Source organism: Nannospalax galili, unplaced genomic scaffold, assembly GCF_000622305.1.
Source record: "Nannospalax galili isolate Female #2095 unplaced genomic scaffold, S.galili_v1.0 scaffold7, whole genome shotgun sequence".
In the NCBI taxonomy this organism is placed as follows: domain Eukaryota; kingdom Metazoa; phylum Chordata; class Mammalia; order Rodentia; family Spalacidae; genus Nannospalax; species Nannospalax galili.
In genome coordinates this window covers 1,185,964-1,200,125 of record NW_008359081.1, presented here as the reverse complement: position 1 = coordinate 1,200,125, position 14,162 = coordinate 1,185,964, and the positions used below count along the sequence as shown (strand labels likewise).

Genomic DNA, 14,162 nt, shown 5'->3' with positions numbered 1-14,162 from the left:
GTAGGTAAGTGCACCCATGTTGTGCAATGCCCGAGGAGGACAGAAGAGGCTATCGGATCCACTGGAACTGGAGTTACAGACAGTTGTTGGCTGCCATGTGGGTGCTGGGATTCGAACCTAGGTCTTCTGCAAGAACAATCAGTGTTCTTAACCACTGAGCAATCTCTCCAGCCCCCTTAAATTAATTTTAAAAAATTTTGTGTGTATGAATGTATTGCCTGCATGTATGTAAGTGCACCCATGTCATGCAATGCCCATGAGGGTGAGAAGAGGGTGTCAGATCCCCTGGAACTGGAGTTATAGGCAGTGGTTAGCATCCACTTGGCTGCTTGGATTTGAACCCAGGTCCTATGCAAGAGTATTCAGTGCTCTTAACCACTGAGCCATCTCTCCAGCCCTCTTGAACAGTAGTTTTACAAGGAAAGCTGGCACCCTTTTGCCACATTGCAAATGCTGCTCTGGTCCATTGGCACCTACAAGGTCACCTTAATGTACCTGAAAAATAACAAATAATGGATTCATGTTTCCCAATTCTTTGTCCCACATCTTAGTTTGCTTTCAGAGCCCTGAAGGAGAGGATGAGGATTAAGAAAGTCTCAGGCAACTAACGGGGAGGTCTCCAAAGAAAACTGGACAGGACTTCTGCTTTCAAAGTGGAAGGTACTGGAATGGGATGAGAGGACAGGGCCAGGGCATGGATCAGTTCTTGTCAGTATAGAGGACATAGTCTCTTCAAGAGCAGGGACTGACTTCCAGGCATGGTGGTGCATGCCTACAATCCCAGTATTCCAGCACTCAGGAGGATGAGGCAGGAGGATTGTGAGTTCAGCCTCAGCTACATAGAAAGCACTTATCTTAAAAAAAAAAAAAAAGACCAACGACTCTGCTCTCTCATCCCTACATCTAGCGCCTAAGATTTTAAGAGCGTGCCTGACATATATTTGAATGAATAAATGAGTGATTGAATAAATGCAAATGAATACAGAAGTAAATCACAGCCCCTGTTCAAATGTCTAGATCCTTTCTCAGTCAAATCTTCCCAAGTTAAGGAATACCTGTCTCCATCTCTAACAAACAATTCATGCAGCACTGTGAGTAATGTTTGCAGTGACTAGTGAACCTTGGCTTTAAAAAGATCGAGGATGATGTAGTGGTGACTGTGGTAATGACATAGCTCAAAGACTGAAAATGGGCAACTCTGAATTGCATTTTCCCTGTTTACAGAAACACCGCCTGCTTTGTCTTCCTCTGTCTGGAGAGAGTGAGGTTTTCATTTTAAGAGGCTGACTGAAAAAATGCAGGGCCACTTCCTGGGCAAGCTTCCAAGTGACTACATCTTTCTCACAGTGTTCCCCAGAGCCCAGCCCAAGCTGCTTGGGGCGGGGCCTCTAGCCATTGGTGGCCGATGAAGCTACCACAGGAACAGTTATCTGCAGCCCGCCAGAATTACTGTGCTTTTAGGTCCTCTCGGGTGCAGATAGCAGCAGCCTTGGCCTTTGCACGGAAGAGACATCAGCCTTTGTGATTGGCCAGGCAGGGGTGTGTGTGTGTGCGTGTGTGTGTAAAACACAGGAGATGTCGTGCCACGCTTCCGAGTATGAGGTCCCTTTCAGCCGGGTGTGGGTGAGTCTCAGTGCTTGAAGACTGCCCTTGTTGGTTGGGAAATGCTCAAAACTGGGCATTCTGATTTTCCAAGGGCATGACTAAGCATATTTCTTAACCCTGCTGAGCCTCAGTTGCCTTTTCTGTATAATCGACATAGCATGATGGTATGCCACAAAAGGACAGAAATATGTGTGCAGCAGAGTGAGTTGGGAGGCCAAAGCTCTGCATCTAGAACCTAACATTTGGTAGACACTGTAAAGCTCTTATTATGTCTTCTTTTTCTTTTTTCTTAGTTGTTGAGACAGTCTTACTATACAGCCCAGGATGGCCTTGAACTCTCCATCCTCCTGCCTTAGTCAGCCTCCCTAGTGCTGAGATTAGAGGTGTGAGCCACCATGCCTGTCTAGCTCTAATTATTTCTGAAGCACCAGTTACAATGGAGGGGGGAAGGGACTGTGACAAAGCTTTATTTCCAGGAGAGACCCAGAAGATATATTCTATTTCTTTAATTTATTTAATTATTCATTTGTTTATTTATTTTGTGACTGCGACTGGGTCTCACTCTCTCTAGTCTGGCCCATCATGGAACTCTCTATATAGCTCAGGCTGGCCTCACACTCTCTGTGATCCTCCTGTCTTGGCTTTCTGAGTGCTGCTGGGACTATAGGTGTGAACCAGCATGGCCCTGCTATATTCTCTTCATACCTGTCTACCAAACAGAAAGAACACTTCAGAGGAAGTTGGTGCTGAAGAAAAGATGATCAGACTGTATTCCCTTTGTCTTTTTCCCTTCTAGACCCTGACTGCACCAGCCCCATTTGCAGATGAATCCAGCTGCCAGTGCCAAGCGCCTCATGAAAAACTGACCATCGCCCAGGCCCGCTTAGGAACGCCAGGTAAGGGTGTCTTTCTCATTCCTCAAATGGGCTTTGTCTTGACTTTTGAAACATTACAAAGGCTTATCATTATGTGAGCAGCATTCACATTCACTCAGAGTGGAATTTAGAGATTATAGCACAGTGCAAAAATGATGAACATTAGTGGTGAAAACCAGCTGGGTGTGTTGGCTCATGTGTGTAATCTCAGCACTGAGGATGCTTTGGCAGGAGGATTACTATAAGTTTCAGCCTGAACTACATAACAAGACCCTATCCCCCCAAAAGCAGAAAACTAAAGCAGTAATAACATATTTTTTCAAATATTTTATTTATTATTTTTATTATCTGTATGCATGTATTGCATGCATGTAAGTGCACCCATGTCGTGCAATGTCCACAGAGGACAGAAGAGGCTGTTGGATCCCCTGGAACTGGAGTTACAGACAGTTGTTAGCTGCCATGTGGGTGCTGGGATTCGAACCTGGCTCTTCTGCAAGAACAGCCAGTGTTCTTAACCGCTGAGCCATCTCTCCAGCCCCAGTAATAACTTATACTAATCAGAGGAGCCAAGTAAAGATGCAGGAGAATATATGAGTTTGAGTCTCAACTTTGTCATTTACTAGGCATACAGACTCAGGCAACTCATGAGAAAGAGCTGAGTTGGTTTTCTCATGTGCAAGACAGGTACAACTGTACTTACTCTAGATAGCTTTTTTTGAAAGGTAGATTCTGTTAAAAATACCATTGTTTCAAGGCATTGATGAACCTAAGCTATGCAGTTGCTACTGTTAAATGGCTTCATTTAAAATTTTTTAAGTACGCCCTAAAAAGACTGGGGTCTGCTATAGAAGTCTGTAGTTCCATTCATTCTTTTAGCCTTTATCAGAGGACCAACAGGGAAGAGATCGAAAGGGAACTACAAAGTACCATTTCTGTTTCCCAAGGGCTTCCATGATAATTAAGGAGACAAGACAGTTATGAAGTGAAAGCCATAGACATATGTGCGTATTTGCAACACTGACGATAAGTGACAGTTCAGAGAAGGATGCATTCATGTGGCCTAGAGTGGTCAGGCAAGACTTCAGGGAAGAAACAGCATAAATGATACTTTGAGGGAAAAGCTTTGGACTGTGTCTGCAGAAAATGAAAAGTTATTCTGGGAGTGCAGAATAGAAAGACTGAAGGAAGGCACAGAGATAGCTGTCTGGGAGTCAATGTGGATCATTCCAGTTGATCAGGATGGGGTAAAAATTAAGACTACTTCAGGGGATAAGCTTTGAGCCATATATGATGACAGAATGGAATGTTTTCCTCATACCATTACAAAAACTGAACAACCCAAACTTAAAAGAATTCATGGGACAAAGGACAGTTTATTTAATAATTGTAATAGACATTTATTAAATGTGCAATTTAATACTAGGTCTTCATTTGGATCATGCCATTTTATATCGCAAGTCAGCATGGTTAGTTCAGTATTTCACACATAAGGAAACAAAGGTTTAGATAAGTTGCAGAACTGCACAAGGCCATTCAGATAGCAAGTGCCAGGGTTGTTCACACTGGTGCCTCATCAGGACTTGTGAACATGGGCATGACTGGGCCTCGCCCCTGGAGTGTCTGACTCTGTTCATATGGGGTAGAGCCTAAGAAGCTGCAACTCTAATAGCCTCTCAGGTGATGTTGCTGCTCTTATGCTAGTCAGTGGAAAAGCTGGGATTTGAGCTCCAGGTTGTTTTAGAGCTTGACCTCAACTGTGATACTCTGCTTCCTCTTTAAGAATACCCTTCAGCGGTGAAGTGAGGAGGATGGTAGGCAGATTTACTCTTGCTATACTTTTTCATGAGCTTCTTTTGAGAAGAGCAACATGAGACCTGGAGAGGTGGATCAGAGCACTTGTTTTTACAGTTTCATGTGTAAAGAATCACATGGAAGTGCCTTAAAGAAAAACGTCCCTGTTCTTCTCCCCCAAACCCCAAGACCAGGGAAGGAGGATAGCCATCTGCATTTTTGTTGGACTGCTGTAACCCTGGCTGACCTAGAACTTGCTATGTGGACCAGAATGTCCTCAGGCTCAGAGATCCAGCTGCCTCTGATTCCAGAATGCTGGAATTAAAAACATGGACCACCATACCTGGCTCCATCTGCAGTTTTAACAAACAGCCTGGATGAGTCTTAAGTTAGTAGTTAGAGACCACATACTAAGAAATATTGGCCACACAGCAAATTCAAAGGATGCCAAACAAAGTGATTACTATGAAAAAATACCTGAGGTAAACAAGTTGAAAGGGGGAAATCTTTGGTTTTGACTCACATTTTTAGAAGTTTTGGTCTGTGGTTGCTTGGCTCTGTCACTTTGGACCTGTGGTGGGGCAGAACATTATGGTAGGGAGGGTATGGTGGAGATTTCTCTTATCAAGGTGGCTTGGAAGTGAGCAAAAGCAACAGGAAGGATCAGGGTTCCAATATGCTCCTTAAGACACTCCCCAGTTAAGTTCCAGCAGCTAGGCCTCCCAACAGTGCCATCCTTGGGCACCAAGCCTTCAAAACATGAGCTCAGCAGGAGGCAGGAACTGGGAGATAAAGATCTAAACCAAAACAAGGTGGTTATGCAGAAAACAAACCTGACCTGAAGTTAAAGGACAAGCTTCAGGGCCCAGCAGAAAGGGACCTTACTTCCTGTAGAACTTCAATATACTTCTTTTTAATATGATGCCCTGTCCTTTAATCTTCTAAAAATCCACTTGAGATAGATAGTATATGACTTTTCAACAGAGGACTGGAGAGCTGAAAAGCAACTTATGGAATGCAGTAGAACCAGGATTTGACGTCAAGTCCCTTGCACCAGGGCCTTCCCTGTGAAGTGAAAACATGCTTAGGTGTTGAACTGAAAGGTAGAAGGTATGTGAACAAGAGAGAAAAAACACCATTACTATAATCACAGATAGATAAACAAGTTATTGTAGTAACTTGCTATGTGTTGCTATTTGTTTTAAACTTCTTTCAATCCATAGTCTCTCTCTCTCTTCCTCCCTCACCCCTCATTCCCTCCTTCTCTTCCTCCCTTCCCCCCCCCTTTCCACTGTCCCCCCTTCCTGCCCCCAAGAGACCAGGAAACCAGTTTCCCTTTTTTTGGTTTTGGCCCTGTAGGAGTTTCCCAGTCTGGAAATTGCTGACACATTGCAATTTTAAAAAGTGAGCTTACTGCAAAATCAACTCTGCAGATAGTCTTCAAATTTCCTAAATGGCCTTTTTCTCAGTAATTATGTCATCTTTTTTTACTTTTCTTTCCTCTCTGCTTCCTGAATTCATTTATCCTGATCACCTCTGCATCATTAACAAAAACTTCCACAAAACTGCCATCTGCTTTCTTGTGGGATTTATATCTTACAACAAATTTTCCTCAATTGAATCGCAATTGAATAAGAGCATTGAAACCCAAGATCCCTCATTAGACAGTTTGTTATTTCAAAGCACTTTCTGTTTACTGTGCTGTATTTAGAATACAGTATAATCCTGTGAAAGCAATTCTGTTTGTTCAAAATGGTGTATAATTGAAAATAGTTTCAGTTTTTAATCTGACATAAAATCTCCAGGTTTTTTATTGGAGAAATTTAATTTATTAGAAATATTGTACCATCTGAATCTATTAATGCAATATTTCTTTATGTTCTAAATTAATGAGGCTGGATTGCACCAATAACTAATTACAATTTTAAATCTAAGTCCTAAATCATTCAATAGAAGATTGCAATAATTTCTTTTAATTCACTTTTTTTTTGTGGTGCTGAGGTTCAAACCTAAGACCTTGTGCACGCTAAGCAGGCATTCTATCAGGGAGCCACAATGTAAACATTAAATTTTATAATGTTAACATAATGCATGCATATATTTGTAAATGTCAAAAGTTTTCTTATGTTTATAAAGAAAATCATCAGGCCAGTGAGTTGGCTCAGTGGGTGAAAACATTTGCTTCATGGACCTGATGACCTGATTTTGATCCCCAAAACCCATGATGGAAGGTGAGAACTCATTCCTGAACGTTGTTCTCTGACCTCCATAAGCACAACATGGTATGCACACACACACACACACACACACACACACACACACACACACAGATTTTTTTAATTAAAAGAAGAAAACCACAAATCCTTCCCTTTCCTTCCTCAACCCTAATTCTTGTTCCCTGTAGGCATTCAACACTTTATAATCAATTTTATAAGCTGTTGACATCTCTAATTCCTTGTCATTGTCTACTTATATTCTCTACCTTGGAGGAAATTATACCTCCTATTAATACTCTTTTTTTTGTAATTTTGGTGGTATTTTGGGAGAAGGTGGAGATTAATAGAATATGTGTGTTTAATCCAGCATATTTAACTTTTATTTTTCCACAGTTTTTATTTTTTTCAATACATAATTGTGCATATTTTTTTGAGATGTAATATGATGTTTTGATTCATGAATACATTAAAGAATAATAAAATCAAGATAATTAGTAATAATAGTGGCTACCAGAGACTTGGGAGATGGGAAGCAGAAGGAAGGGGATAGGTTAATCAACAGGTTAAAAAGATTAATGCTACATTGAAGGAATGAGTTCTCACAGTCCTTTTTTTTCTTTTCAGACAGTCTCACTGTGTAGCTCAGATTGGCCTTTAACTCAAGGTCCTCCTACCTCAGTCTGTCAGGTACTGGGATTCCAGTCCTGCACCACCACCCTTGCCTTCTCATATTTGAAAAGAATGTCATTGTAACCACAGAGATCTCCTTCCTTCTCCATGGAAGAATAAATTTCTTTATGTTGCTTGTAACCATGGAGAAGAGGTGTGAGATGTGCCTAGGACAAGAATACATTGATAAGAGAAACTGCTTCTTTCTCCTGTCATCCATTTTTGGATCCCATTTTTTGATTTTTAATATCTAGTTCCTTTGCTGAGAGTAGAGAAAGGTGTATGAGTTAGCCAAAATACACACATGTACGTGTGTGTGTGTGTGTGTGTGTGTGTATCTACAAACAAGTGTAACAAGCGTCTTCCAGATTATCAGGGTAGAAATAGCAAAGAGCAACAACCTTCTTCCTCCATTTTCTGACCCACTTTATCAAATTGATGGCATCCTACCATTCAACACTCCCTTCTGATTTGAAGGAAATGGGTCTCTGGCCCAGCTCAGCAACAGTATCCTGCAGAACTAGAAAGAACAACTGATTGATCTCTTCTAACCTAGAGTATCACCCCTATGTCCAACACTGCTACATTGGCTGTCCTTTCTTTGGGGGCACGTCTCCTCTCTTTTACAACACAGAGGTTATGGAGTGGCCTTTGTACAATGATATGTTGGAAAACATTCATGCCCTGGCCTTCAAAGAGGAAATGAGCCTTGATTTGTAACATTTCCCTATTTCTGGGGTGAAAACAGCCACCAATGAATCTTGGAATTGGTAAGAAAAATGGGCAACTCTCTGAGCAGATTCCAGCACATCATTACCTTTGAGAACAGGATGTAGGTCTTTGTTCAAGGCCTTCCCCAGCTCCTCTGCTCCTGATGCCTTGATGTTCCCACCAGGTACCTGATAGAGGAGTAGGGACTAAAAAACACTTCGTCAAGATTAGCATGTGAAAGAAGCCAATTTTCAGAGGAACACTGGAACCTGCTCCTTACCCTGGCATCATCTAACAAACAGAGCCTGCAGGAAACAAAGCCCTTAAAATATAAATGGGAGGGGAGGGGCTATAAAAGACCATACCCTGCCTTGCTTGCTACTTTTTGAACTCTTCGGCTCACTAGCCCACTTCCGTTCTTTGGGGGGCGGGGTTCCTCTCTTAATAAGCCATTTCTATTCCATGCCTAATTTATTTATTTTTATCATTTTTATTTTATGTGTATGAGTGTATTGCCTGCATGTATGTGAGTGCACCTGTGTTGTGCAATGCCATGGAGGTCAGAAGAGAGCTTCGGATTCCCCTGGAACTGGAGTTAAGGATGGTTCGTAGCCGCCATGTGGGTGCTGGGAATTGAACCCGGGTCCTCTGCAAGAGCAGTCAGTGCTCTTAACTGCTGAGCCATCTCTCCAAACCCTCATGCCTAATTTAAAAGGCATGACTTTTCCTCCATCTCTCCTCCTGGCGACTGTCAGGATTTTCAACAAACCTATACTCTGCTTTTCTCTTAAACGCTAATAAAATTGTTCTTGAGCTTCCATTTGAGTCCATTTCTAAATTCTTTCATTAATGAGTCTAAGAAATCTAAAATGGAAACTCCATTTCCACAGTAACAGGTAAATTCAGATATCTAGGTTCCAGTTAGGGTCAAGAGAACTCCCCAGGGCTCTGTGTTTGTCTTCCTGGTTGGTCAACAATGTGTAATCTGGTTTTTGTTCTGTTTTGATGCCTATAGAACAATCTGCTTTTTAAAAAAAATCAATTTCATACACTAATGTTACACTGACGGCATATAGATATTGTGTCTTCTTCAGGTAAACTTACGGTGCTATAGTAATAGACAGGAACAAGGATTTCCTTATTCCGTAGTTGTGTTAATGGTATTTCTTTCTTCCACAGTTGACAGGCCTGTCAGAGTCTATGCAGATGGAATATTTGACCTCTTCCACTCGGGTCATGCAAGGGCACTTATGCAAGCTAAAACACTGTTTCCCAACAGCTACTTGTTGGTAGGAGGTAAGAAGTGCATTTTCTTTGTCCGGAAACTCCTTTATAATATGCTACTTGAAAAGCACCGCTTTCAGATGTCCATCAGTAAAACCTGACATTGTTAATGCTTGCAGTTCGGCCCATACCACCTCATTTGTTCGCTACCTGAAATTTTAAGTGACATTTAAAAACCATAGGAGAAATTACATCATGAGATTGTGTGCCACTGCACTAGAGAGAGACAGATTAATGATACCACCAAGGGTAGCCGCTTCATGTTTTCCATTAATGCTTTTCTCCTGGTATTTGAGGCATGATCCAATTTATGTTTCTAAAATCTTTTAGAGAGTCAAGGGAAATGCAATATTACTCTGATTTCAAATCTTGGAGAACTGAAGTTTAGGATGATCGATGGCATACAAGGTCATTGTTTTATTTATGTATGACCCATAACACTTGGGTCAGTATTATGCTAATGGTCATGGCTTTAGATGGCCCTAATTAGTTGAATCATGCACATCGCGATAAAGAAATGGAGATTCAGCTACACATCAATCTTGGTTCACAATGGAAGAACTGACTAACTTCCTAAGCTTATGGAAGGAGAAAGATGGTTTGATGAAGATGGAAGTTTTCATACTCTAGGAGGCTGACCTCTTTCAATTTTGATTAAAAGGATTGCTCCTGACTAGGGAGAGCTGTATGTCACTTCTGTAGCTCTGGAAGCAGCATATCCATTCACTGTGATCAGTTTCCTATCCAGCCACTGTGATCACTATATGGGCTAGGCATCACAAACCTTTATCTCTCTACTTAGAGAGGGAGAAAAAAATGTGCAGCAAGGACTTTCTTGTAACTAGCATCATTATTATCTTATGCAAAGATAAAAAAACTACCTTTAGAACTTTCAGAGGGAAACTTGCAGATTTTGCTAAGGGTGATGAACACGCAGTTACTGAATGGAGTTTATTCAGAGGATGGATGGTAGAAGTAATGGCCACCAGGCAAGTCATGCAGAAGGAACCCAAAGGAGACAGAGAAGCTGCCCCTTGCTCATTTCCCTTTGTCCTAAGTAGACAACTATCTCTTGAGCACCAACATCAGAGTCTCCTAGGCCCTAGAAATATCTGTGCAGCATATGGGCTTGGGTCATTTAGGTGATTTGAGCTTAGAGGAGGTTTGGTATGAGTCACAATTAACCATGTGACCCAGAGTTTTAACCTGTCACATGTGTCCACATTGAGCCCCAGCAATTTGTCAGTTGAAGTTTTGCTGTCCTGTACTAGTTCCCTCCCAAGTTTCTGCCTGTGGGTTTCTGTTCCAGTAAGTGATATTATCTCTTTCCCTCCCTCCCTCCCTCCCAGTTATAAATTCTCCCTCCCTCTTTCTCTCCCTCTCTCCCTCTCTCCCTCTCTCCCGTCCTGTTTCTACCTTTTCTCCCCCTCTGGTCTTCCCTCCCTTTAGTGGCGGCAATTTGCCCTTTTCCTCCATTTCTGTGGTAAATCTATGAAAGTATGTTCATTTTTCAGTTATTTCTTCCTTTTTCCTTTTTACAGTGGAGTAGTGATGCTTAAGCTCTTTATACGCTACACCAGGAGCCAAAAGTAATACTGACACTTCAAAGCAAAATTGTACCCAGACGTATATGACTGTAATCCAAGTGCTTGGAAGGTTAATGTAGGAGAATTGTGAGTTTGAGCCTAGCCTTAGCTATATAGGAAGATTCAGGTCAATCTAAGCTATATAAGAAGACCTTGCCTGTCTAAAAAATATTAAATTAATTAATTTACTTAAACAATATTGTTTATTAACCACTTAAATGCCTTTAGTTACCACTAACTAAATACATAGCAAACCCCTTAAAATTTTTCAAGTATTTGGGGCTGGGGAAATGCCTCGGCAGTTAAGAGCACTGGCTGCTCTTCCAAAGGACCTAGGTTCAAATCCCAGCACCCACATGCCAGCTAACAACTGTTCATAACTTCAGTTCCAGGCTATTCAGTGCCCTCTTCCGACCTCTATGGGCATTGCATGCATGACATGGGTGTGCCTACACACATGCATGCAATACACTAAAACACATAAAATAAAAATAATAAAATATTTTTAAAATTTCAAGTACTTTACAAATTTTCCTATTTCTCCTCAAATTCTTTCTTTCCTATAATTTTCCCTCATGTGATGCTTTAGTGCTTGCAGATCTTTTAGTTGTCTCTGTCATACATCTCTAAAAGAAAAATGTATATAAATCAATACACAGTTAACAAAAGTACCACATGATGCATTTTGATAAACAATTATTAAAGATAAATTTCATCAGCAATATATCTCTTTTTGAAAAAAGTTATTTTATGTATATGAGTGTTTTGCTTGCATGTATGCTTATTCACCACATGTATACAGTGCCCACAGAAGTCTGAAAAGGGCATAGAGTTACAGGCAGTTGTGAGCCACCCGACATGGGATAGGAACTGAACTCAGGTCCTTTGGAGGAGCAGGAAGAGGAAGTGCTCTTAACCACTGAACCATTTCTTCAGCCCAGCAATGTATTTCTTAATGAGACGATTGGGATCTGCTGATTTGTGGATGTACCTGTGGGTGAATGTAACTTATTGCCAGATTGAGGCAGGTTATAACATCAATTTTATTTCTATTTTCATTGTAAATATTGAAATATTTGTTCACACAAGTGTATAGGTGGGATGGAAGGCGTTTACTCTAGTGATATAATTTAGTTCTTTGGATTCCTTCTAAGTTATTTTCCCTAAATCACAAATAATTTATCGTTGACATAAAAGTAATTTTAATGATTTGCCAAATAGTAGTTTGCTAAGTTCTTTCTTTTTTAAATAATATTTTATTGGGGCTGGAGAGATGGCTCAGCGGTTAAGAACACTGACTGTTCTTGCAGAAGACCCGGGTTTGAATTCCAGCACCCACATGACAGTGAACACATGGTTGTACTTAACCTACATGCAAACAATACAAGCATACACATAAAAATAATAAATAAAAAATATTTTTAAATATTTATTATTTTATTTTTTGTGCATGTGTGTATTGCCTTCATGTATGTAAGTGCACACATATCATTCAGTACCTGCGGAGGTAGGAAGAGGCCATCAGATCCTCTGGAACTGGGGTTACAGATTGTTGTTAGCCACCATGCAGATGCTAGGTGTTGAACCCAGGTCCTCTGCAAGAGCAGCAAGTTCACTTAACTGCTGAGCCATCTCTCTAGCCCTACTAAGTTCCCTCTTGAAATTTATTGTAAATAATGGGTTGGAAAAGGTGTGACCTGCAGAGGAATTTGTTATTAAGCCACTAGAATAATTTGTTCTTGTCCTTTCTAAGAATTATAACAAAAGGCTATATCAAGACTATCAACTGACTCAATTATAACCCTTGCTATTTTACTTGAAACCAGATTTTACTTATACAAGCAGATGTGTGCAGGAAGTGTTGGGGAAATGGAAGTATTGGTAAGTAAGTGTACTATACCATTGGCAATCCAATTTTTTTAAATGTTTTTGTGATTTTTTTTTTTAAATTGGGCCTGCAGTTTTAGCTTACTGAATTTTTGGAACATACTTTCTAATCAAATTGGTAAAGCTAGTCCTCACTGTCAGATTCACTAAAAACCTAGACACCAACATAATGGGTATAAATTTGCTGTATTAATTCATTTCAAAGAGCTGTATGGAAAACATTGAAAAGTGAACTCTAAAATATATTATATAAAATAGACTTAATCAGAGACTAGAGAGGACCTGTGTTTGGTTCCCAGCACACACCTGGCAGCTAACAACCATCCATAACTCCAGTTCCAGGGAATTCAATGCCCGCTTCTGTCCTCCATGGGCATTACACACATGTGGTGCACTTACATCCATGCAGGCAAAACACTCATACACATAAAATTTTTTTAAATAAAAATTTAGAATCAGTGAAGATTAAAATGATAAAGATGTAATATAACATTATAAACAAGACAATGAGCCAGTGCACTTAATTTGCTGCAATGTGATACAATTTACAGAAACTTATAAAGTATTTATAAAGAGAAAAATTTGAATTTTCTTTTGTACTTTCAAATACTTATTAGTTTAAAATGTGTGTTCACGTGTATGTGTGTGTTGGGGGGTATGTACATGTGAATGCATGTGCCTGAGAAGTCTAGAGGCATCGGGCCCCCCCTGGAGCTGGAGTTGCAGGTGGTTGTGAGTCAACTTGTAAGCCACTTGATGTGGGTGCTGGAACCAAACTTAGGTCCTCTGCAAGAGCAGTACTTGCTCTTATATGCTGAGTTATCGTGGATTTACACTCAAGCCCCCTCTTTTGGATTTTGTGAGACAGTCTTACATGAGAAATGTGATATTTTTAAAAGCATGTTGTTCCTTCTCTAAATTGTGTGTGTGTGTGTGTGTGTGTGCAGCAGTTGTAATATTTGGCTTTTGGGAATAATAGCATAAAATCAAATATAAAAATTAGGAAGAACTTAATTATCTTTATTAGACATCATGATTAAATTTTTCCTATGTAGTTAAAGAGAAAAGGAGGAATATATTATTAAAAAGTAATTGCTATATAAGTAGGTAATTTTATTTTTTGTTATGGGGAGGTAAAAAATAAACATCTTAGAAGATGAAATTGGACAAAGACTATCTGTAAATGGAATATTTTATGATGGGAATTTATAAAATAGGTTTTTAACTTCCTTTTAAAATAATGCATGCAAAATCAGAAAAAATAATGTAAATGTTTTACCCATGCATTTATTCCAGTGTATCTTCAGAATTTTATAATTCTGAAAAATATTCCAGTTACATTTCTGAGAAGCAGAAGTACCAGCCTGTACAGCTTTGGCTTATTAAAGTGATTTTGAAGTGAATAGCTGGGAAAAAATGCTTACTCTTAACTACAAGAGAAAAGCCATTTTTAGGATTCAATATGAGTGTTGAGAATAGCTGAAAAATGCTTACCCTTAACTACATGAAAAAGCCATTTTTCACAGTCAATATTT

The 14,162-nt window shown here is 40.0% G+C and overlaps 1 protein-coding gene across 3 annotated transcripts in view; it reads left to right on the top strand.

Annotated features, from left to right (window-relative positions):
- Pcyt1b (phosphate cytidylyltransferase 1, choline, beta) overlaps positions 1–14,162 on the top strand; it is a 103,095-nt gene that overhangs the window by 51,015 nt on the left and 37,918 nt on the right. For 2 of the 3 annotated variants that reach the window (XM_008822722.2, XM_008822721.1), the window contains exons 2-3: positions 2,402–2,501; positions 9,050–9,166. In XM_008822722.2, the coding sequence (XP_008820944.1) occupies positions 2,402–2,501; positions 9,050–9,166 (217 nt within the window). Of the gene's footprint in view, positions 1–1,537; positions 1,624–2,401; positions 2,502–9,049; positions 9,167–14,162 lie in introns of all 3 variants that reach the window. The other variant, XM_008822723.3, reaches the window with a different exon arrangement.